The 25,609-nt window shown below is 33.4% G+C and overlaps 2 protein-coding genes across 2 annotated transcripts; one reads left to right on the forward strand and one right to left on the reverse strand.

The window, feature by feature from the left end:
- Window positions 1-8,169: 8,169 nt before the first annotated feature.
- On the reverse strand, window positions 8,170-10,537 carry LOC143589443 (V-type proton ATPase 16 kDa proteolipid subunit-like). Its single transcript, XM_077070201.1, has 3 exons — window positions 10,402-10,537; window positions 9,924-10,209; window positions 8,170-8,344 (listed from the first exon to the last, which is right to left on the reverse strand). Exons 1-3 carry the CDS (start codon window positions 10,484-10,486, stop codon window positions 8,212-8,214), a joined length of 504 nt encoding a protein of 167 aa, XP_076926316.1. The 5' UTR covers window positions 10,487-10,537; the 3' UTR covers window positions 8,170-8,211.
- Window positions 10,538-18,916: 8,379 nt separating this feature from the next.
- LOC143589440 (uncharacterized) lies at window positions 18,917-25,403 on the forward strand. The gene is made up of 6 exons (XM_077070199.1): window positions 18,917-19,088; window positions 19,450-19,506; window positions 19,558-19,953; window positions 20,028-20,159; window positions 21,061-21,563; window positions 25,339-25,403. The coding sequence occupies exons 1-5, from the start codon at window positions 18,917-18,919 to the stop codon at window positions 21,555-21,557; spliced, it is 1,254 nt and encodes a 417-aa protein (XP_076926314.1). The 3' UTR covers window positions 21,558-21,563; window positions 25,339-25,403.
- Window positions 25,404-25,609: the final 206 nt, after the last annotated feature.

The raw sequence follows: 25,609 nt of genomic DNA on the forward strand, positions 1-25,609 counted from the left end.
GAGAATGTAGTGATTTTTAATGTAATTAGACTATCTGGTGTCATAACCGAACAATTTAAAAAAAAACTAATTTATCGCTCTTTCACATACACAACCCAACCAATTCAAAATTTTTACTCATTTTCACAACCGAACTCAACTTTTTATTAAGTAAATAAGCATCATTTTTTTATAAAATTTATGTCAAAATATTCAGTTTTTTACTTTTTTTTAAATTAAACCGTGTTTTTACATTTTTTTTATAACTTAAATGTTGTAAGTTTCAAGAAAAACCAAATTATATATCAAAGTTGGGATGTGATCCTCATACACCACCCCCTATGCTAACTGGACATGTCTATACGGCTCGTATAGGCCTATACGGGCCGTATAGGCTACACATGACAGACAAGTGTACAGAGGGGACAAAAAAAAGGCTTTTTGAAGCTTATACGACCGTATAGACTTATACGAGCCGTATATGTATTTAATTGCTCATATAAAACCTGGTACACCATAAAACCTATACGGGTCGTATAGGGCTATACGATTGTATAGAGCCACATGTTTTGTTGTTTGCTTAATCATTGATTGATTATTGTATATGAACTATTGTAAAGTTTAACACAATATAATCTTAGACGAAGGTTCTCGGGGTACAACTACAAATTACTTAACCAAGTATGTTATGTAAATTTTAATAGACAATTTATTCTATACATTATTCAACCTTTCAGTATAAAACATAATTCTATATAAGTGAAACAAAACATTAAAGGGTCAAAAAGAAGCAGCTAAAATCACAATATATATATATATGGTGCAATTCTGGATTATAGCTTTATAAGTATAGGATGTTAAAGTCATAAATCACATAAATATATGGTCATAAAAAATTTGTGTACAAAAAATTTACTATACGGCCCGTATAGGCCTATACGGCTAGTATAGGGCTATACGAGACACTACAAAGAATGACCGATAACACCCGACACAAACTGACCCGAATCAGGTGCTATACAGCGTGTATAGCCCTATACGAGCCATATAGGCAAAAATGGTGTGTCATGATCTAAAATGGTATATGAGGATCCTAAGTCTAAAAGTTTGGTTGCAACCTTAGTTTGCTGGAACAACCTAGGCTGCAACCGGTGGAGACAAAAAGCTTATTTTTCATTTTTATGTGATTCCCAAAAGTGAAGGCCATGGAAACCAATCACCATAGTGGGTAGTCTTATATAGATATGGATTGAGAATGGGTTAGGAATGCTCAAAGACCATCTTAAATAGAAGATTCTTAAGTGTTTTAGAAAAAAGAGAAGATGAGGTGACAAAGAGGAGGTGGTGAGATGGATGAGAGAGTGTAAGATAAGATTCTTGGTAAAGAATCTTTAAGAATTGGGTTTGTAAGTGGAAAGGAGAGGAGAAAGAATGTGGTTTTGGTGGGCTAAATGTCATGTGTGCATACAAAAACACAATCTAAAAACCCCTTTAGGTTGTTCACTATAAGCCCCTCCATGTCATCGCCATGTAGAAAATGGGGCTTCGAAGCCCTTCTTCATAACGTCCCGTCGTGTTTTAAAGTCGCTTTACCACCCCGTTAAATACACACACACATGTATGTATGAGAAAGTGAGGCCGCCCACCTTGAGCGTCGGTCTTCGTGAACCCCCCCCCCCCCCCCCCCCACGAGCTCATCTACAATAGCGCCCCTCTGCGATGTTCAGAACCAAAACCGCCCCTTACCCTCCCCTTGAACGCCCATAACAAACCGCCTTATTGATGATGCTCTAACCGGTGTAATAATACATGTACGATGTGGATAAGTTATTTAAGTTTCTTTTGAAAGGTTTATTAAGAAATATTCTTTGGAAAAACATATATAAACAATGATGAGTAAATACTTAATATTCATGAAGATAAAAGTAAACAAACAAGACAATTTACACTAGTAGCTGAAGATTTTAAGAGATACAAAAAATAATGCTGCATGTACAACACATATTACAAAAAGTTGGATTTTAGGGGTAATATTGTGTTTTAGTCATAATTTCTTAAAAATAGTTATATCATTGGCCCCTCAACTTTAATTAGGGATGGCAGTGGGTCGGGTTTAGATATTCCCAAACCCATACCCGATTATTAAAGTCCATCCCAAACCCATCGGGTTTCAGGTTTTCACATCGGGTTTTCTATTGGGTTTTGATAAAATATCCGTCAGGTATACGCAGCTCCAAACCCATCGGATTTCTATAGTGTTTTGACAAAATATTACTAGTCAATTACAAATGGTTACTATAAAGATAAAATGTCTTAGATAATTTCCATAAACAAGTTTTGACAAATAATATATTTAGAATATACTCTCTCTATATATATACGGTTGAGTTCAATGAAGAAATTATATTAGTGTGAGAAGTTGGAGAAATCTTTTGAACCAATCAAAAATTTTCTTTTATTTTTTTCTTTTAATTAAATCCAAGGGTATAATGGTAAAGATTGAATTTCTTATATTTGGTAAGTATTGAATTTTTGTAAGTTTCAATTTTGTTCTTTAATTAATTTATCTATGTGCTAGTTAAATTTAAGAAACATTCTAATTTTTTTTGTCGAGTCGTATATCAATTTTCTGATCAGTTTTTAGTCTTTTTTTTTTTAACTTGGTATTTTATTGGATAAATGTGAGCAATATCAAATGAGACGGGTATATATAAGAGTATCCTACACAAGCTTATACTACACCTACACATGAGTGCAACATTCAAAATAACAACTTTAATTATAAAAACCAATCCTAAATTCTTTTAGCCATGCAGATCTTAATATGTCTAATAGTAAAGATTCATGCATCTTGATAAATAATTTGTTGTAACCCATTTTAACTTCAACATGATTGCTGTTAACGAATCCATAGCTTTCGCCTTTTTTTTTCTAATATCCTTAAGTTTTTTCTTACAAAATAAAGCCTGCACAAAGTAAATTACTATTAGAGCGTATAATATTGGGCTTGAACTGTTGAACAGTGGCTCCCCTGTTTTGTCTACAATATTTGCAAGCCCAAATTCATTTTAGACTACTCATAAGAAAAAAAAACAAAGCAAATAAACGTAATTATCATATTTTATAGAAAAAAAATAATACACACAATACTAAATGACGGTAACAAAGTTTTCTATTTTGAATCACAAAATACATCTATAATAATAAAAAACCTACAGAAAACATTATTTTTTTTTCCTTTTTTTTTTGTTTTTTCATTTGTGTTGGTATACTTTAAACAATGTATTATTTGATATATCTGTGTGATTATCTACATACACTAAAAATAGTTTTTACTGCATAATAACATAAACACTCCCACATTCTAAAATTTAGTATGATGTAGTCTAAGGTATGTGCTATTGGTCTTTTAACATATATATTCCTACATAAAAACTCCTACACACCTAAAACCTAGTCATACACACAAGTCTACATCCATATTTACACAAAATTATTTTTATCAATAAATATTCCTACATAGCTAGAACCTATACAATAGTTTTCCCTACATAATAACACGAATCGTCCTATATCACTACACACAACAATAGATTTCCCTACACAATAACACGAATAATCCTACATCACTACACAAAACAATAGTCCTACATCACTACACAAAACAATAGTTTCCTTACACAACGAAACATAGCTTTCCCTACATGATAACACGTATAGCCCCACACCACTAACATTTAGAATGGTGTGGTCTAAAGTATGTTTCATTGGTCTTCCTACATGCCTCAAGCTTACTACTACACACAAACACAACACCAACATTTGGATCCATGTTCGCGGTGTTCTTGTTAGTATCTATTATTAGTGTAGGATAGTGTTAACTGAGATCCCAAGTATACGACAAGTAATAACACCAAAAAAAAATCAATACAAATGTTGTCTTAGGTTATTCCAACACAATGCAAAATAGTTTTCTTAACACAAGAGAACAACTATTCCTACATAGATGAATTTTATAATATAAAACCCTATTGTTACCCTAACACAATTTAAGCTATTAACCATCCATTATCGGTTTTTGATAACTTCTACTATTGATAGGAAACAACCTTCACCGACCGATAACTTTTTATAACACAAATCACTTCATAAAAAGCCCTAATTTTATACCAAAATCAACAAATCGAGACTGCGAAAGATATGGTTGAGTTCAATGGAGAAGTCATATTAGTGTGAGAAGTTAAAGAAATAATTCAAACCAATCAGATTTTTTCTTTTCCTTTTTTCATTTAATTAATTGTATGGGCATATTAGTAAACATCATCATTTGTTATATATGGTAAGTATTAATGATTTATTTGAAGATTTAAAAACAATTATTCTCAATACAACGTACACCGCTTAATATATACACACACATCACACATAAACAACATGAATGCTCCCAGACAATACAATAATATACACACATAATTGGTCCTACACGCATACCAAACTGAATTAAACTTTAACCTACACTACAAACAATATATCCTTCACATGTATTAAAGAATAAAGATTGAAAACATTAAAACATAACAAAAGGTTTTAAACATATACGACATTAATGTAACAAGTTTCCATTGTACATGTTTTATTATCAAATATCATAAACACATAATATACAACACCTTCCTACATCATCTTGTGACTACTAAACCTGTAATATAGAAAGATTGTAGACATATCAACAAATACGCACACCTAATATATTATCATATGAACAAATAACACATATATTTATACCTACACAACCAATCTATCCATACATGAATCATACACAGATAACCCTACACATACCTACACAAAACTAATTTATTAGCATATATCCCTTCACATAATTGATAAACCTCCATGGACCTATCCATCCCCTATTCATGTTTTCTTTTTAATATATGAATTCTAGTGTAGTGTAAGAAATTCCACAAAACTACATTTTTAATACAATAATAGACCAATTAAAAAAGATTTATACTAGAGCTAAACCTAAAAAAACAAACTAAACCTTTAAAAAAGGATTATGCCAAACACATATGCATCCCTACAGTTCATCAAAATCCATTTTTTTTGTTAGAGATCCAATTTAAAGATGCCGAAATTGTAATGAGTATATAAATTAGTGTAGGTTTATATAAAACAAAAGAAAATTCATCGGAATTGGTATAACATAAAAACCCTAATTTTATCCCCAAATAAGTAATTCAATCAACGAATGTTACGAACTACTAAATCATCAAAATAACAGAAATTGATCAAGAACATATAACTAGCCTTCACAACTGTGGCCTCCTGCACCTCTGAATCGGAAAATAGAAAAGCTAGGGTTTAATAAAGAAACACCACTTTATAAAAAATTTGATGATTAATCTTGACTACTTAACGAGGAATGCATGAATCGACGTCCAATTTGTGAAGATTGTGTTGTGGTGTGTTAATTAAGAGAATTTTGGTAAGTGATAACTAAAAAGATGAAAGCACGAACAATGGAATTATCATGGACAAATCTGATGTTTCCATGTTTGTTATAAGAAAGAAATTACAAGACTGCCCTTTTTTATAAAAATTCATTAAAAACAGTTATCAATAATTACAAAAATGCCACAAATAATTTAGGCCATAGATCACTATATCTAATGGTCGGGATTCACTTCTCCAACTTCTCACTTTAATTTCATTTCTCCACTGAACCGTCCCCTATATATATAGGATGGTTCATGGGAGAAATGAGATTGCTGTGAGAAAAATATAAAAAATAAATATGGGCCACTAGTTTTATTTTATATTTTAAATGTTTAAAGATAAATAAGGAAAGTACAAATGTATGCTCTCTCTTCAATTAATATAACTAATAAATATAATAGTTATCTATTCAATTAATATAACTAATCAAATTATTATAATTGGAAAATAATAAGAATTCATTTATTTTTATAACTTATTTTTTCTCTCCTGAATTTTTATCCTAAACAAGTACAATTTATTCACACATTAAAAATTTCTTTCTATCCAAAACCAATTTCTTCCAACTCAATATATTAATATCCATCAACACGTAGTTACATTGTGATGAATAGTACAAAAAACTATCTTACACGTGTTTGCGTTAAATATCAACAAAAAAGTACACAACCTACATAAAAACATATAACCTACACTTGTTCTAATAATAAGAAAACATATAACCTACACACGAAAAACATATAACCGACACACAAAATTCAGCATCAATAAACTACACACGCACACGAAAACGTATAACCTACACAGGAAAAACATATAGCATACACTCGAAAATTTTATACTACACAAATACAATTTATTCATATATTAAATTTTTTTCTATTCAAAACCAATATTTTCCAACTTAATATATCAATATCAATCAACACGTAGGTACATTGTGATGAATAATACAAAAAACTATCTTACATATGTTAGCATTAAATGTAAATAAAAAATATATAACCTAAACAAAAACATATAACATACACATGTTCTAAGAATAAGAAAACATATTACCTACATACAAAAAACATATAACCTACACACGTATAGGGTATGTGCATCCGTAATTAGAGATGGATTTATTATGATTATATTAATTTTATTAATTGAAGAGGGAAAATGCATTTATTGTTGCATTTACATGTTTTTCATTAATTTTTAAAAATTTAAAAATTAAAATAAAACTAGTGGTCCATATTCATTTCTCACAGTAATTTCATTTCTCTCCTAAAATTAAACATATATATATATATAAGTTATATCGGGTACATCGAGTATATAATCAGGTAAATAGGTCTATGTTATTAGGAAATTAGGTCAGGTAATGGGTTTGGTATTACACATCCCAATTTTGTTTGGTTTCGAGTTTTCTCATCAGGTTCAGATTTCATTGTCATCCTTTTTGTTAATTTAATAAATATTTATACATTCACCCATTATTTTAAACTAACTACCTCTACCGTTGCAATATTTAAACGACACTCGTGCGTTATTATTTTTTCAAAAAGATAACACCATAAACACGAACATTTCATTCACTTTAATTTGACTATATGATATTGATATAGTTTTTATTTTTTTGAAAATTAACATATTACATGATTACCGGTTAAGGGCAGCAAACAAGTCAAACGAGTTTGGGTCATGAGTCGGAGTGGGTCGATACAAGAAAAAAGGTTAGTTTGGTTCAGGTTGGGACAGGTTCCGGTCGAAAGGGGCCAAGTAAGAATGGGTTTTGGGTCGATAAATGCGTGTCCGGCGCCACGTAACACATGTAACCCTACCTTGATACGTGCTAAACCCAGTATCCCGGATGAACAATCGATGTGAGCTACGAACGTGGTGTCAGTGACGCATGTTTAATGTTGGTTCTTACGTGTTAAATCACCGGTTACACACGTACTAGCTCTACACGAGTTACATGTTGGATGTCAAGTTACATGCTTACCGACACTAGATATGCATTCAAAACTGAGTTGTGCATATTAGCATTGGTAGCACATCTAATGCCATTGGCTCGGGTCAGCTAGATTTGTTAACAGACTTTAAGTGTCTCGTTGCGGGCGACCCTACTAATGTGGTAAGAACTTCGACTTATATGAGGAAGTTAATCTCGGTAGTTAAGGCTGCTAATAACCAACGGGTATCGGTATTATATGTTTATATGAAGAATGCTTCTCATTTAGACATCTTCTGAAAGCCACACCAGAAATAGAACTGGTTTTCTACCAATCTACCAGTCAGGTCCGTCGCAAAACCGGATAACGTTATAACTAATTTAAATAATATAAAAAAACAAACAAAATCAAATTATTTTAATAAAAATCAGTAAATAGTCCAACCATTAAACCAGTTAGGCAGTATGTTTTTATTCAACCAAATGAAAGAATGAGTCTAAGTAGGACCCACCTTTTTTGCAGCATATCATATAATCTGTGACTGCAAAGGCTTATTAAATCATGAGTGTAACAATTACACAACTGACCAACACTGTGGCCTTATACCTCAGTAACATCATAAACACTAATAATAACAAATTCCACCCATAATATTTAGGAAAATATGGCAACAAATGAAGTTCAAAATATAAAAAACAGAAAAATTATCTTGATTTATGAGCACAACCAACAAACAAAATAACAGACAAATTATAGAAACAAGTCCAAGTTTCGTTGTCGAATTACCTTCTTAATCTGCTCTTGATTGGCCGGCACGGGACGATAAGATGATGCCCACAATAAGACCATATAGGGCTAGAGCTTCCGCAAAGATGAGAATAAGAATCATACCCACAAAAAGCTTTGGTTGTTGTGCATTCGCTCTGTAAAAATACATACAAAGAATATTTAGATGAGATATATATTATGGTCTTATTATGATCAATGTTTTCAGAAACCAGATCAAACAACCAACCGACCGCCTTACTGGTCTACTAGTACTGGTTGAATGAATAGGTTTTAGAACCTGCTGAACTCATAACTAATGTAAAATTTAAAATTGTATTTATATATTTAATGCAAAACAAAGTATGAAAATAATTTATGTTTTAATGTGAATTTGCAAATTCGATAAAAAAATTCAGACTAAATTAAATGATATATAAAATCTTGGTAACAAATGAATCATAAAATGAGTTTTTTGAAGGAATAAAAAAAGAAAAGTAAAACATTGAATATCTGGTCCAACCAGTCAACCACGAACCAGACAATTCAAATGGGGACGGTTCAACAGGCTTAACCAGACCGCTTATATGCCCGGTTGCCGGTCCAACAGCTCCAACCGGGCATCCTATCCGATTCTCATGATCATAAATGTCAACTTCAACCGGGTCGATTCGGGTTGGTGGTTGAATCATTGAACCCGACATGACCTGATTAACCCGTTTATCCAAACGAGCTGGCGGATTTAAAACGAGTTAAATGTGTGATTGACGTGTGATAGATGAGCTAAATGGATTTTAAACGGGTTGGGTGGGTTATGGGTAGACGGTCGACCTGTATAATTAAGCAGGTCAACCCAAACACAACTTGTTCAACTAAACATGCTAAACATGTCGACCAAAGCACGACCCATTTATTAAATGAGTTATATTTAATAACCTAAAACCTAATACTTTTCGTGTGAGAAATTGCCAACTTGCCGCCCTATATTTTATCTAACTAGAAAAACAAGTAAAAATACTTAGCTAAAAATGATGCATGTCCAACAAATAAAGGTCTCGCAAAGTGTTTGTTTAAATGAGTAGAAAGCATTAAATAATGTAGTGATTATTAAAGGGTTAATGTGCAATTAATGAATAAAAAAGCATTGATAAAAATCCAAAATTCAGTCGATGCCATTACAAAATATAATTTGTGCTCGTCGTAATACACATCAAGACTAGCAACAGCTAGTAATAAGTTGGTTAAAGTTAGTAGCATACTGACTTCTAGTTGTTATATAGCATGGTCAATTTAATGATCCAAAAATATATATAACTAACAGAGATTGCTGATTACATGTTACTAACTTTAAACAACTTTAAACTGGTCGTGCCAGTCTTATTATCTGCTATGATGACTACTAATACATTTGATAAAAACTTCATCCGAGCATTGAATTGCTACCAAAATTGCTTCATCCAATAATCACACAATAATCCTTTACAAATCAATACATTATTTAAAGTTTCTTGCTAAAAACAAAAAAAAACATAGAGGAAATAGATCAAACTATATTATCTTAACCATAGACTATCCTAGAGCCATCTTCAACAAGCAAGCCAAATTTTCAAATATAATTATACTAACACTATAATCACTAGCATCAGTAATCACCAATGTGCATCAATGATCAAACACAACAAGTTTTTGTAAAAATGATTTTTGACGGTTAAACTATTTATGAACCAAGAACAGTACCTAACACCAGCATCACCAACAATCCCGATCGCCATACCAGCAGACAAACCAGCAAGCCCACAAGCCAAACCAGACGAAAGATGAGCATAGCCATCAAACAGATAATACGATTTGGCCTTGGGGTTAATCCCGGTACTAATAATAACTGCGATAATCAAACCATAAATACCAAGCACACCAGCCATAACGACAGGAACAATCGACTTCATCACCAGCTCAGGCCTCATCACACCCATAGACGCCACACCGACACCGCTCTTAGCAGTCCCGTATGCAGCCCCCATGCCTGCACCCATATCACAAATCCATCACCCAATCAATCAAAAATCTAAAATTAAATTATCCAGATCCACAAATCAAACACTAATCAAAACCCACCTAAATCTAAACTACCCAGATCGAGAATTCCAATAATAATAATAAACGGAAGTTGTTTTTATGAAAAAGGAAAGTATAGGGTTAGGGTTTGATGACGTACAGGAGAAGACGAGTGCGGCAGCTGCGCCGAGGAAGCCAAAGAACGGGGCGGTTTCATCACCGCTGAATCCTGAACCTGAAGACATTGTTGACGGATTGAAATCGATCGGAGAAAGTGAAAGTTATAGATCTGTGTTGCGTTTGTGTTTGAAGACACCTACACACACACACCTGGCTTTTTGGATCACGAGAGGACGACTTTGTAGAGGATTTTTACCACAATCACATCTAGGGTCGATTGGATCTATGAAAATAATAATAAATATTTAATCATTATTTTCTTATACATAAATATTTATTTATAAAAGCAACCCGACGTGAATTAATTCAAAACGGATTAAGATGGAATCCTATCCGGTTCAATAATTGGGTTAAAAAAAAGTTTACTGGTAACAAGATTAACCCGAATTTATATAATGTCAGTTATACATACAAGATTAATCCGAATTTATATAATGTCAGTTATACATACACATACATAATCAATAGAGTATAGTTTTCCTCTAGGGGTGCGTACGAAACCGAAAAAAACAAACTGCAATCTAAGCAATCGAAAAAACCGAACGAATTAGAAACCTACAATGGTTTTGAACTTTAGCAAAAACCGAAATATTTGTTTTTAGTTCGGTTTTGTGTTTTGTTAAGAACCGAAAAAACCGAACGGAACCTAAAAAAACTGAGAAAACCGTAATAGCAAACAAACCATAACCATTAAAACTGAACCTACCGATGACTATTTGTTTGGTTTAAACATATGGGTAATAATTAATATGTTTGATTTTTATATGACTAATAACTAAAAATCGTCCCCTGATGTTTCATCACTTTACTTATGACACTTCGTTCAAAAAGTTTTTTCTGCAGTTAGACCGTCGAGGTTTCCTATTTTTTGTCAACTACGTCTAAATCGTTAACTTCATTAATTTTCATCATTAACTCAAGGGTATTTTAGTCTTTTTTTGTTATTTAAAAAAATAAAATAACAATAAAAATAATAAGAACAATAATAATAATAATAATAATAATAATAATAATAATAATTTTATTATTATTATTAGAGAGAGAGAGAAGGAGGCAAGATTGAGTGTGAGAGTAAAAAGTGGGAATGAGGGACAAGAGGGATCTGATGTGATTTAGGGTTTGTTGAACACCATTCTGAATAACAAAAATTACCTTGATCTATTCTAAAAGCTATTTTATCTTCATCTCCCGCTGCCATGCGAATCTGGTGGTAGCCCTTATAAGCATCCAAAAAACACTTAAACTTAAAAGGAGCTATCGCGTCAACTTTTAAATCAATTCTGGCAGTGGATAACAATCCTTTAGACATGCTTTATTCAAGTCTTTGAAGTCAATACATATCCGCCAAAATCTGTTGCTCTTGGCGACCATGAGTGGATTTGCAACCCAAGTTTGATATTGAATCTCCTAGATGATTCCTGCACGAAGTACGTCTAGACTTGTTCATACATAGCCTTGGTCTGGTCTGGACCCATCTTGCTCTTCTTTTGAACTATAGATGTGAACGTCGGGTTCACCCGCAACCTATGTTCCGCGCGACTTCGTGGAACCCCATTCATATCTGCGGGTTGCCATGCGAAGATGTCCATATTTTTCGTAAGAAATTGTTTTAAGAACGCCGTGTGGACGATTTTTGAAATCGTAGGCCCTATCACAAATGTCTGCTCCGGTAATTTAGGATTTAAAATCCATTTTTCCGTCTCAGTCCTTATGGATAACTTCGTGTTTTAATGGGCTTGGAACCCTCAGTTATGAGACAATGTTTATTGATGTAAATAATTGCTACTCCCGTCCGCATAGGAATTCCCACTGCGCCATGTGCAGTAGATAGATTAGCAATAAAATCACCAGTTGCTTCTCTTTCGAGAATTACATCATGTTTTGATCGCACCCGTAATACCAGGAACTCCACATCCTCAGTTCTCGAACGGACTCCATCACTAAGTGTTACCGGGAAGGCAATGACCTCTTTTAGATGCATAACCTCATATCCAAATCCTGACAGTGGCGCATGGATGGGTTTTAAACGAGTTTTATCTTCATCATCCAACTAGTCAAAACATTGTTCGTACATGATATAAGATGTGCTTCGTGTATCGAAAAACACACTTTGGGATCTATAATGGCCGATCAACACTGTGATCACCAGCGGGTATTTCATACATGGGCCACCTTTGTTTCTTGGGAATATAACGGGTTCTGCCTTCCAGTCATCATCCTCCATTTCTAACCTCTTATACATGCGCATAATTTCACCCTGGATCATTTGCAAATTCAGAACTTTTATTTGTTTCTTCTGCGAATTATCGCACAATGCACGTGTGTATGTTGCGCGCTCCTTGCCTTACATTTTTCAACAAATGTTCCAACTTTCCAGACTTAATTGCTTCTTTAATCTCACTTTTTAGACTGATGCAATCATCTGTATGATGACCAATATCGTTGTGGAACATGCAATGTTTGTTGGGATTCAAAATTTTCCTTCCACCCATTGGTTTAGGTTTCTTGAATTCAAGATTCTCGGTTGTTAGAATCTTAGATGGGGTCTTTGTGAGGGGAGTCCACTTCTGTTCATCACGCCCACAGGGTGTCACCTTACTCTTCTGCCCAGTTTGTCATACCCCAACCTAAGGCAGAAATGTCGAGGCGTGATCCGATTGCTCACAACTCGAAGATACTATCATAATATAAATGTGACAATATCTAATTAATTATTTTATTTCAATTATACACGCAATATCCAAATAAAATAAACAATTTAAATATACAAATATTAACTCAAATAAAGGTTAACTTGATTATATCCTAAGGTCTTGTCTACATGTCCAAACTTCAATCTTCAATATAAGCAACCTGCATATGCGTATAAAATGGAGTTTTTGTCAACATAAAGTTGAGTGAGAATATCATCAGTTTCGACACAACAATATAAATAAGCATGACGTGATAAGTGCGGTAAATATAATCAAAACACAAACAAGTATGTGGATCGTTGCCAAGCGAATCGGGCGTTGGTCACCAACAGGAACACCCGCTATATGATTGATTGAATAGTAATCCCAATATACGATTGATTGAATGGTAACACAAGTAAGCAAGTAGCACGCGTGTTTGATTAAATCACTCACAATAACACGTATGCATTTGTTTGAATATATATATATAGTATGAAAATACGAATACGTACGCACATGTCCCCAAAACATTTAGAAAATTTAGTAAAATAGGGGAATGATAAACTCATCTGATCGAATAAGCCAAACGGGAATGATTATGACAAGAAAGTGAAATCACGCTCTTCGAGAATTACCGACAAGGATCCAAATTACAACAAGTGCGGAAATAAATATGAATCCAACATCGAACCTAAAACTAGACAGAGACTCGAGAATTGGTGATCGAGTGTATTCTTGCGAAAGTTAAATATTACTTAGACTTATTATCAATTTATTTAGGTTTATTGGATTTTAATAATCCCTATTAATTGGTATTGACCGATAATAATCCATATTCATTTTATCACCACTGGTGGTCCCAAATTTAAAAAAGTTGGCCCCCAATGGTCCCCCGTTAAAAATGATTTAACGGCGTTATACTTTTTTCCGAATTTCAAACTAATGTTTTAGGGTTTTTGATCGGAAGGAGGATACGAGTAGATTGATGTAAAGCTTCGTTCGAAACGGTGCTCTAAAACGACGAAACAATGCTTCAATTCGGTTGTTTGAACTTACAATTAACAAAAATCAAGTCGTTTGGAGCACCGTTTCGAGCTAAGTTTAGCATCAATCAACTCGTATCCTCCTTCCAATCAAAAGCCCTAAAACATTAGTTTGAAATTCGGAAAAAGTATAATGCCGTTAACTCATTTTTAATAGGGAACCATTGGGGGCCAACTTTTTTAAATTTGGGACCGCCAGCTGTGATAAAATGAATAGAGATTATTATCGGCCAATAGCAGTCAATAGGGATTATTAAAATCCAATAAACCTTTCATTTATTAATTTTATAATAAATAGCGTATCTTTAATAAATTTATAATTATAAACAAAATGCTCAAATAATTAAATATTTACATTCTTCCATAGATTATATAAAGAAATTTGTTTTAAATAATTATTTTAAACCAAAGATATATTTATAGATATCTTTCACCATTAGAAAAGATTTCGTTTTAACTAAATATTGTATATAATAAAGGATAAGTAATAAATAATAATTTTCATATAAAATATGATCTTTTATTAAATATACTTAAACTTATACTTTTAATTCGTTAATCAACCAGATTATAATAAATGTATATTTTAGATTAAAAACCTTATTAAAATTAATTTTTATACTTAATATATATTCATATATAGTTTTTAACGAGGATTCGGAAAGCAACTAGTTTAAACATTTAAATACATAATTATCATAAAATTTATGTGTTAGAATCTTTAACGTAACCCAATTTATATAATTATCATAAAAATATAAGTAGTACGTCTAACACGTTTAATACATTTATTATAGTTTTGTGTAAAAATAATAATACATATATATATGTGTGTGTGTGTGTGAAAACGTGTAATGAGATTAATTGACAAGAAACGTTTAACTTTATGATGTCGGTTACATAAAATATTGTTTATTTAATATTTAATATTATTTATAATATATTATAAACAATTAAAACAAGTTAAAACAATAAGAATTAAAAATAACCAAAAAATTCGGTTGGCCGAGACTCAAACCCGCGCCAGTGGCCGGTTAAAGGAGTTAACACAAACACACCAGCCATATGCGCTGGTGTGTCAGTTAATTATGGAAAGACTTTAATTTTATTTATACAATACTGATTAATAACGAAATTGAATAAGAACCCTAGATTATCAATTGTTCAATCCGTCAAACGTTTGATAAATTGAGGTTAGGGCTATTATGAAGCATATCAAAACGAACTCAGACATATAACTTATTACCTACTTCGATGATTAAAAACGAGTGTACTTGAATCAACAGAGCCAGCCTAATGATGATGACAAACAGGGTTAATCCAGACGTGATAGTCCAATTAACCAGGGGGCTTCAGTTTGCGCTGGTTCTAGCAGTGTACAGACGCGAGTAATTGAATTATGATTAGTCCTAGGTTATATAATTGATTCTAGGTCAGACGGTCAAGCTAATGAATCAATACTCGTTATATTTGATATTGTTTCCTAATTAATGTTGTCGTTTAGGCCGCTAATGGTAATAGGAATCACAACCAGGATTCAATTCCTAGTTAAGAACGATGATTGTGGTTCAAGCAAGATAAACGGGTCACGGTTACGGGTATACGGGTCTTGGATCATGGGTTAACGGGTTCAGGGCCAAATGTGATAAATTAAATTGACAGAATTTGTAGGTTTAGTCCTTGGAGATTCAAGGTGGGAACAATAAGGGATTAAAATTTAGTTTTGGGTTAAAAATGTATATTTTTCAAAGTTAAATATATATTAAATAAATATAATAAACAAATATAAATTGTATAATAATTTTCTCGATAAACGCGATTACTTTTCAGTGATAAAATTTCCCGAACATAAAACGAGTCGGTAATAGATATAAATTATCTATTACTTAGATGTGCCATCTTGTCCTGTCAAACATCTTATCAAATATTTACTGCGGACATGATAGCATCCCAAGACTTAGATGTGCCATCTTGTCCCGTCAAACATCTTATCAAATATTTACTGCGGACATTCTGTCTAAATTATCTATTCTTCGCCGTTGTCATGATAGCATCCCAAGACTTAGATGTGCCATCTTGTCCCGTCAAACATCTTATCAAATATTTACTGCGGACATTCTGTCTAAATGCACCCCTCATCATATCTTCACTTATCCCACCCATATTCAATCCTTCTTTCTTAAACGAGTAATGAAACTTCTATCGATTCATTATCACGCCTTGCTACAGTTAGAATCTCTGACGGATCTCGCGTATTCTTTTTTTGTTGGCTAAAGTGCTGCAAAAATTTTGCCACCAAGTCATTCCAATCTTGAATTTGTCCATCTACCAATTTCTCGAACCATTCGCAGGCGGATCCTGTCAGCTTGAGTGCAAAATGTGACACCATAAGGGTAAAGTCCGCCCGCTTACTCCTCCAAGCGCTGTGAAATTAAGAAGATGGTCGCTATGATCAGTCATCCCATCATATATCCCTAGGTTACTGGGAATCTTCACATTAATGGGAAAAGGAGCAGTAGCTATCCACGGGATGAACTTAAATTTCTCCGCAAAAGCCACGGGTCGATAAGGTTTTGTGAAATCTACCTCTGCATCACTACAATACTCAATATGTTTCACGAGTTTTTGCAGGTGACTGATTTCTTCTAGGCCATAGTTCCTACTATCTTCACTTGGATAGTCGTCGTTGCTATCTCTATAAGTGTCGTCTCGGTAACTGTGAAAAGCACAACTCTGATTATACACGGTTTTGCGGGAGACACTCCGTTTAACCTGACGACCTCTGTCGCGACTTCCCTCTTCTCTTCATTCTCCCGAACTTATCAAAGTCCTCACACTGAAGTCAAATTGGCTGGGTCGTACTACCGGTGGAGGAGACGGAGATGAGGACAGTGAGTCCTCGTAAGCCAAAGTTCTTGCTTGTATTCTTTCCTTCCATAGCATACGCTCATATTTTTATGAAATTCACTCTTGGTCTTTCTAAAGCCACTCCTCTGGAGTCATTGTTTGATTTCCAGATTCGTTCTGACGTATGCGAACCAGATCCCGTTTATTACGACGAGAATCTCCAGATTTGGTGTCCAGATCTAGAGTTTGCTGACGTCGACGGGTTTCAATCGTCACTCGTCCTTAATCAACAGGAACTGGACCTCTAGTAGTAGCAATTCGTTTAACCACCGGCGGCGTATCCACCGATTCTCCTGAATCTGACTCATATTCAACCAAAACGTACGAAGAAAATGCAATTCTAGTAAAAAACATGGGTGGCACCAATGAAGAAACATGGATCTAAATCGTATTAGGATTGAATCTGTATTTCCACTAGGTAAGGGTTAAGAAGTGAATCAAGATCAAAGAGAATCAATAATCAAGCTAAATCCGGATTTACACCTGCAAAACAAATCACCGTGAGTTTTGTTACGGAAGGACAAGATGGGGGGCCTTCCCGTAACCATCCTCCGACGTGAGAATAAATACCGTTCTTAAGAGAGAATAAGTACAAAATGATGGATGTAATGTTGTGATTGTGAATGATTACCTTATGATGATGATGAAGATATTTATAACCGAGGATGGAGGGAATATGATTGGTGGAGTTGTTCATATCTTGGAGGAAGCTTCCTCTTACCTGAATTGACACGTGGCTCCTTTTGATAGGAGGTGACAACTAGCCATGTGTAGGGTTGTTACAAAATACCCAGCTGGCCGCTCTTGATTAGTTGTGCCATCACGTGCTCTTCCTTTGGGAGGTAAACGTCATTGTAAGGGAAAATTTTCGCCAATCTTCTAGGAGGGCATTCGTTGTAACTGCCTTCTTTAATACATGTGAAGTCCTTTATTGTTTCTTTCTTGTGCAGGAAGTTTCTGCGGCCCCTAAAAGGGACATCTGGACTTTCGTTCCTTTGTGAGGCTTCCGCCGATATTATGGATGAATCGCGGGTGTCTCCCGCGAGTATTCTGAAAGATCTGCAGGTATTTCCCGCGGGTACTGTTAATGGCCTGCGGATATCTCCCGCGGGTATTGTTAATGATCCGCGAGTATCTTTACTTGTTTTTTTTTATATCTTTCTACTATCCCACATCTATATTATCAGAAGTTATTTGGTGTATTTTTGGATATTGTTTGTGAATATTACAAGCATTAAGTTTGTGACAAGTTGTCATCAAACATGTAGGCTAAATGTTATTCTAATATATCTATACATTTTTAAAATATGTGAGTCGTTATGCAACACCCATACGTACACCGTGGAACGACACGACCACCAACACTCTGACCAAAGACGTACTATATATGTGATTCAAAATGACAGCAAGAAAATGGTCGGTGTCATGGTCAAGTAGTGGAACGACCTTATCGTGTCTAACCGTCAAGCATTGATCTTTCTCACCTTTGGTTATGACAAAATATAATCAATATCAGTTTTATAAACGTCCTATAATGTTTTAAAGATTTGACTAAATAACTTACATAAAAAAAAAAAATACCAAAATGATGATATTATTTAGTTTTTATTCAGGAACATGCAAGTTACATATAAAAATTTTAATAGTTAACAAGGATGACGTGCTTCCACTCAATAATTGCCAATGCAATAATACAATCACTGTCAGCTCAATATTTTTCCATTCTTAAATTCTGCAAAGTTCAGGCTCGTCATAACAGCAATGAGATTCTCCCCTCATGCAATTTTCTATAAATGTTGACTTTGACTTTATATATCGAATTCTGCATATAGATCCATCCAGACGTCTTCAAATATTCATTCTTAACATAATGCATACACATCTAAAAGAGACTGTAAGTGAACGGGTCCAAGAAATGGATCCCACAAGCACCTCCGTTAGCGTCGAAATAGAGCCTGCGATGCTATCAAACATGCCTTCTGAACCAGTGGCATCAACATCTTTACCACCACCACCAAACCTCCCCAGGGGAGATCTACTTGGTAAAAGTTAAAACGACACCGTCTCATTTAACGAGCGAAAAGAAAGGATATTGAGGGATGTGAACGAAAAGCGGGTGGGACACAGGTTTTTTAAGAAAAGAAATGGAAGGAAAATTTATGTTTATTTCCTTCATTCCAAATTGAAGATCGTCTTTATATTTCCTTCAAACTTGGGAATACGATAGTTGATTAAATATTTCTCTTTACCTCCCTTTCTGTTCTCTCCTTAATTTTCTTTCCATTCTCTTCTTTCGTGGGTTAGAGAACTTTTTGCATTGCTAGGTGGTTCTGTATTTCTTGTTACATTAAGCTGTAATTAACTGGCCGGTTATTAAATAACTTTGTTTTTGAATCTTTAAAGGAAATAGAGAACAATATCGCCGGATTTGCATACCTCTATATGAAGCATCAGTGAAAGGTAATTGGAAAAGAGCTGAAGACATCATAAACCAATATGAAATGGTCACAGGTTATAGTATTACTGAAAATGGTGACACTGCACTTCACATATTCGCATCTGCAATAAGCACCAAGTTGAAGCTGATGGAGGATTTTGTTAGAAAGCTGGTGTCTAAGATGAACAGTGAAGACATACTACTTCAGAATCGAAGAGGCAATACCGCCCTGTGTTTGGCAGCCGCACGAGGTAATGTGAGTATTGCTGAGATTATAGTAGGTAGCAACCACGACGTGTTGAATATTCCTGGTAATAAAGGAATGCTGCCACTCTATATCGCTTCTTTTTATCAGAAGTATGAGATGGTGAAATATCTCTATGAGGAGTCGAACAATATGAGCGGTGAGGTTTGGACACATCGGAATCGTGTTTGGGTTCTCTTGAGATGTGTAGAAGCTGATTTCTTTGGTATGTGTATATATAGTACTTGCTACATTTTTTTTCTTCACTAATTAAGCGATCGATCTATAAAAATACTGTAGATATTGCGTTGAAAATAGTGACTGGCCGGCCAGAACTCGCCACAAGTGGGGAAATACTCAGAGTTTTAGCTCGGAAAACTGATGCATTTAGAGAAATAAAACCCCATTTTATCTGGAGAGTCATAAGTCGAAGTAAGTATCCCTACTTGCATATTTAGTGTCTGAGGTTTAGACTACTAAGGGATTAAATTTAATGTTGTGGATGATCAAGAGAACTCTATGAAATCAATCTGACTTGGATGGATTTCTAAATCGTGTAATTTCATTTTCTGGTTTAAGTATTTGATGAACACACAAAATCAATAGTTAGATAAGACAGAATGTGTTTCCTCAAAGAATGATGAGTTTTTGTTAAATTCGAAGTGTTAATTGATCAATTTGATGTTAAAATTACACCAAATGAATCATTTATATAGGGATGAACCATCACAACATTTAAGTTGGTATTATAGTTGTTTTACAATTATGATTCGGTAGTAATTCTGTTGCTACTAACGCTCAACAACTCCATTGCTACCGACCTTTACTACCTCCTTTGCTATCGACCTTCAGACTTTAGTACCATTATTGGCCTTTAGTATTAAAGTTACTATCGACCATCAGTAACCAAGTTGCCATCGATCCGTAGAAACTTGCTACTGATTTCCAGTGACTTTTGAAGATCTTGTTTTCATGCAACTTTTAATTATCCATGTCGACCTATGACTCGTCTTTAAAGGTGTTTCCCCTTGGCCCCCATTATGGGTCATCTCCTTAACCCCACCATGGTGGTGCCCCCTTAAAACCTCATGGTCTAAGGCTTTGCTCCTTACAACCTTAGAGGTTCCTAATTACCGAAGTTATAATAGTATTGAATGAGTGCATACTCCACACGTTCTAACAAATATCAATGTTTATTATGATTTCTCATTTTGGTCCATCTAACTCTGACTACTTAAAATCACCATCGTGGCCAAGTTTAGCTGTCTCTTCTTGCTAATGGATCCTTAAGTATTTGATGTTCTTATTCGCTTGTTGATTTAAGTGTTCGCAGTTATTCATAGGAAGGTTGCTCATGTTGAAAACGAAGGTGATGTTATGAAATTATTAAGATTCATTTGGACTTACATTATGGAGAATCTAGACAAACCTCATATTAGTAATATTATCGGACGTTCAGCTAACAATGAACTGCAAGAGTATGAGCCAACAACGTCCCATGTCCATCCAAGATCACAGTCTTCCCACGTGCTATTTATTGCCGCTAAAATGGGAAACTCTAAATTTATAGTTGAACTCATACGCCAATATCCAGATCTAATTTGGAAGTTAAATGATAGTAACCAAAGTATATTTCATGTTGCCGTCTCACACCGTCAAGTGGGCGTCTACAATCTTATGTACCAGATAGGTTGGATCAAGGATTTAATAACTACTCAAGTTGATATGGATGGAAATGGCATGTTGCATTTAGCTGCCAAGAGTGCAAAGAAAAAGCGACTTCAGGAAATCTCAGGTGTTGCTTTACAAATGCATAGGGAATTGTTATGATACAAGGTAATTTTGTTACAACATTCTGCTCAAAAATTAGTTTTTCTTGTCTTTGTTAATGCACAATATATTAGTCAACATGAGATTTATTTAGTCCACACAAATTTTCATCCCATATAAGACAACTGGTTTAATTTGAGAGGAAGACGGCCAGTGTATTGAAGATGAATAGACAAGCAAATAAACCCTCAAAACATCTTTTCCCTTCAAGTTCCATTTCTTTTCCTTTTGACTCCGACATCTATAAGAGTTTTGGATTTTGGATATGATTGAATATTTTTCTAGATCGAATCACGAATATTTTGTTTTCAAATTTAAGCATTTCACGTATCACGAAATCAATAATCAGATAAGATACTAAGTTTTCCAAAGAACGAGAATTCTTCTAAGAAATTCGAAGTATGAAAATCGTGATCGTGATATTAGACCAAGTGGTGTCCTTATATAAGTGTCGCAAAAACACCAAGATTAGGGTGAAACGTCACGATTGTTCCATGGTCGATTAAGGCAATTAAGAAGTTACCTTCGATAGCAGACCCGACAGCTACTAAAGTTCCAAATCACTATTGAACTTCAGCTTCATCATTGGCCTTCAGTTCACTACCGAATTTCAACATCCCTACCGACCTTTGTTTACTATTGAAACATAGTAACTAACAAAATTCATTTTCATCCAATCTTTTGTCATCCATTTCGATCATATGCGTTTCCGATAAAGTACCTTTTTCCCATTCATGTCTAAGTATTCTTAGCCAAGTTTTCAGTGTGCGTGTGCGGCCCTGCTATAGGGTGTTGCCTCTTAACCCTGCTAGGGCGTTATCACAAACCCGTCAAGATGTGGTGTCCCTTGGAACCCCCTCATGATATTAAACTCATAGAGGTTTCTCAATACCAAAGTCACAATAGTCATGGACAAGTGTGTTCTTCAACCTCTTAACTTGTAGCAATATATATATAGGATCAGGATCATGTGAGAACTTTATAGGAATTGAGAACTATAAGAACCATTTTGGATCACAAAAAACCCAAAAATAAAAAAAAAAAATCATAAAACAAAAAAACACAAAAATAAAAAAAGTAAAAAAAACCAAAATTCTTATTTATCATCTTGGTTTCTAACAAAACAAAACCGAAAAAAAAATTCTTGGTTTAGCTAAATTATACATATATATATAATATATACATATAGTACATATGTGTTTTTTATACACATATGTATAATTTAATGTAAATAATAATGTACATATGTGTACATTACGTAAACTATAGATTAAATGAAAGTATACATATGTGTATAGGTATAGCATGAATTAAAAAAAATGAAAAAAAAATTTCTCGGTTTAACTAAATTATACATATATGTATAATATATACATATATGTACACATATGTTTTTTATACACATATGTATAATTTAAGGTAAGTGATAATATACATATGTGTACATTACGTAAACTAGAGATTAAATGAAAGTATACATATGTGTATAGATATAATACGATTAAAAAAAATTTGGTTGTTTTTAATGAAACCGGAATGAAATATAAGAATTTTGGTTTTTTTTACTTTTTTAAAATTTTCGTATTTTTTGTTTTATAATTTTTTAAATATTTTTTTAGAGATTCTTTTTAGTGGTCCAACATGGTTCTCAAAGTTCTCAATTTACCAAGAGTTATCTTAGGATCCTTACCATATATATATAGGGGAGGGATAATTTGATAACCTTGTCAAGTTTTAAGAACTTAAGAACTTCATTCTTAACCACACATTTAATTAAATTGATTAGATTATGTGGCTGAGATTAAATTTGATTAAAAATTAAAGTAGGAGAGAGAATAAAGATGTACAGTGATTGCACTAACTTAAACGCCCGTTACACATATGTAAAATGTTGACTCGGTGCGTAAAAAAATCTGTAATTTTTTTACGTACATGTAACCTACATATATTACGTATGTTTAAAAAACATTCAAAAAAAATTATTACGTTGAGTTCTTCGAGTTTTTAAAACTCAAAGTGTTTGTGTGTGTGTGCATATGCATATACATAACTCAACCCTAGATATACATACATATATATATATATATGTGTGTGCATGTATGTATATAGAATTGAGTTATTCTACAAAGGGCAACTAAAATTAGAAGGATTAGAAACCATAGATGAGAAACCATACTGATTGCCATGGTCAAGTGGGGACCAAAAGAGGAAGTGCATAAAAGATAAAACACATATTTTCTCTAGTCACATGCTAAACACATGTCAATTCCTCCATCATGTTGAAACGTTTATAACTTTTTCGTACGATATTTTTTTTAGAAAAAAAAATCACCATAATAACAAACGTTTTGTTATCTTTAAATTAGTATGACTTTCTTTTATAAAATAAAAAAATATTACGTCATGGTGTCTTTCTGTTTATCATTGTGTTTTATGTTCATCTTTGTGCCTCTCTATTTATCATTGTGTCTTTTATGCTTATCATTGTGTTTTTTTTTAAAAAATGATGAAATCTGAAAATTGTAATAGTGAAATAACATCGTTGTGTAATTTTAATATGTAAATATAATGATAAAACAACAACTATATCTAATGCATAAAACACAATGATTAATGCATATTACACAATAACATAAAACGTAAAACACAATGGTGAATACATATTATTATACATTGATCTGAAATGTAAAACACAATGGTAAATACATAATACACAAAGACCTTAACATATACACAATGACTAAAATACAATGATGAGTATAAGAACACAATAACGAACAATAGACAAAATGATGAACATAAAGACAAAATGACGAGCAAAAGACACAATGATGCACCTTTTGTTTTAAATTTAATCTTTAATATGTGTAAGGATTATAAACACAATGACCATAACCCATAACACAATGTAAAAAACTCAATTAAAAGAACGCAATGACAAACCAATAACACAATGTTTAAAAACCTGCTAATTTTTTTTATTTTTTACAGCAATATGGTACTCATATTAAAGGTAAAAAAAACGTCTGTTATTACGGTGAATGTTTTTTTTAAATTGGCATATGAGAAAGTTATGAACGTCTTAAAATGATGAGGGAATTGACATGTGCCTTAAATGTGGAGAGAGAAGTTAACAAATATGGACTATTCCATATATGCTCTTTCTATCATTTTTTTTATCTCAAATTAATCAAAACTTTCAAACTAAAGATCGATGGACTAGATTACTTCTCGTACTTCTCATTTTTTGTTTACTTTGTATTTTAACCAAACCCTATGTGTATATATTGTAAATTCTCATTTGGTCTACAAATAAATTTCTATTACAAAAAAAATTGCACGATTACCCAAAATGTAAATTCTCATTTGGTGACATTAAAATCCCCAAAACTCTATATATTCTTTCAAAGAAACACATACAACCAAATAAGACGTACATATGCTCATGTTATCCCATGAGTGTTGTGTAAGAGAGAGAGGACTATGTAAAGAAGTATCATACCCGTACAATACACTTATACAAAGGTGCACACAAGATGACTAAAGTGGTGGGAGAAAGACAGTAGCGTGGTTGTGTATCTATTTTGTGTATCTTGTTCAAGGAAACACTTATCATAAATTCAAAAATACCAGAGAAGATCTCAACTAATGAAATAAATGTTGGTATATTTTCCCCAACACATTTTAATATCTTGCTGGTTCTACATGAGAATGTAAATTGAGTTCCTTGCACGTTTGCATTCTCAAATTTTTGACACCAAATCTAACCTGTTTTGTCTAGGAAGTGAAAGGTGTGCTCCCTTCTTTTTTTCAAGGAAAGAAGAATAATGAAGGTCTACTACCACATGAATTGTTCACCACAGACCACAAAGATCTCATGTCTGCAAGTGAGAGGTGGATGAAAGACACATCTAGCCATTGTATGGTGGTTGCTGCACTAATTGCTACCGTAGTGTTTGCAGCCGCTTTCACAGTACCAGGTGGATACAGTAACGCCAATGGTATTCCTATTTTACAAAATCATGAAGCTTTTATAATATTCGTTATATCAG

The sequence above is a fragment of the Bidens hawaiensis genome, unplaced genomic scaffold, assembly GCF_021521415.1.
Source record: "Bidens hawaiensis isolate Kalapana, Puna unplaced genomic scaffold, B.hawaiensis_p1.1 tig00037562_1, whole genome shotgun sequence".
NCBI lineage: Eukaryota > Viridiplantae > Streptophyta > Magnoliopsida > Asterales > Asteraceae > Bidens > Bidens hawaiensis.

Excerpts from the sequence above, each read along its gene's own strand:
- LOC143589443 (XM_077070201.1), bottom strand. The coding sequence starts at position 10,486 with ATGTCTTCAGGTTCAGGATTCAGCGGTGATGAAACCGCCCCGTTCTTT. Across the intron at positions 10,210-10,401 it reads TGCCGCACTCGTCTTCTCCT|GCATGGGGGCTGCATACGGG; the intron begins GTACGTCATCAA and ends ATATGGGTGCAG. Across the intron at positions 8,345-9,923 it reads GTTGGTGATGCTGGTGTTAG|AGCGAATGCACAACAACCAA; the intron begins GTACTGTTCTTG and ends GTATTTTTACAG.
- LOC143589440 (XM_077070199.1), top strand. The coding sequence starts at position 18,917 with ATGCATACACATCTAAAAGAGACTGTAAGTGAACGGGTCCAAGAAATG. Across the intron at positions 19,507-19,557 it reads ATATGAAGCATCAGTGAAAG|GTTATAGTATTACTGAAAAT; the intron begins GTAATTGGAAAA and ends AAATGGTCACAG. Across the intron at positions 19,954-20,027 it reads TGTAGAAGCTGATTTCTTTG|ATATTGCGTTGAAAATAGTG; the intron begins GTATGTGTATAT and ends AAAATACTGTAG.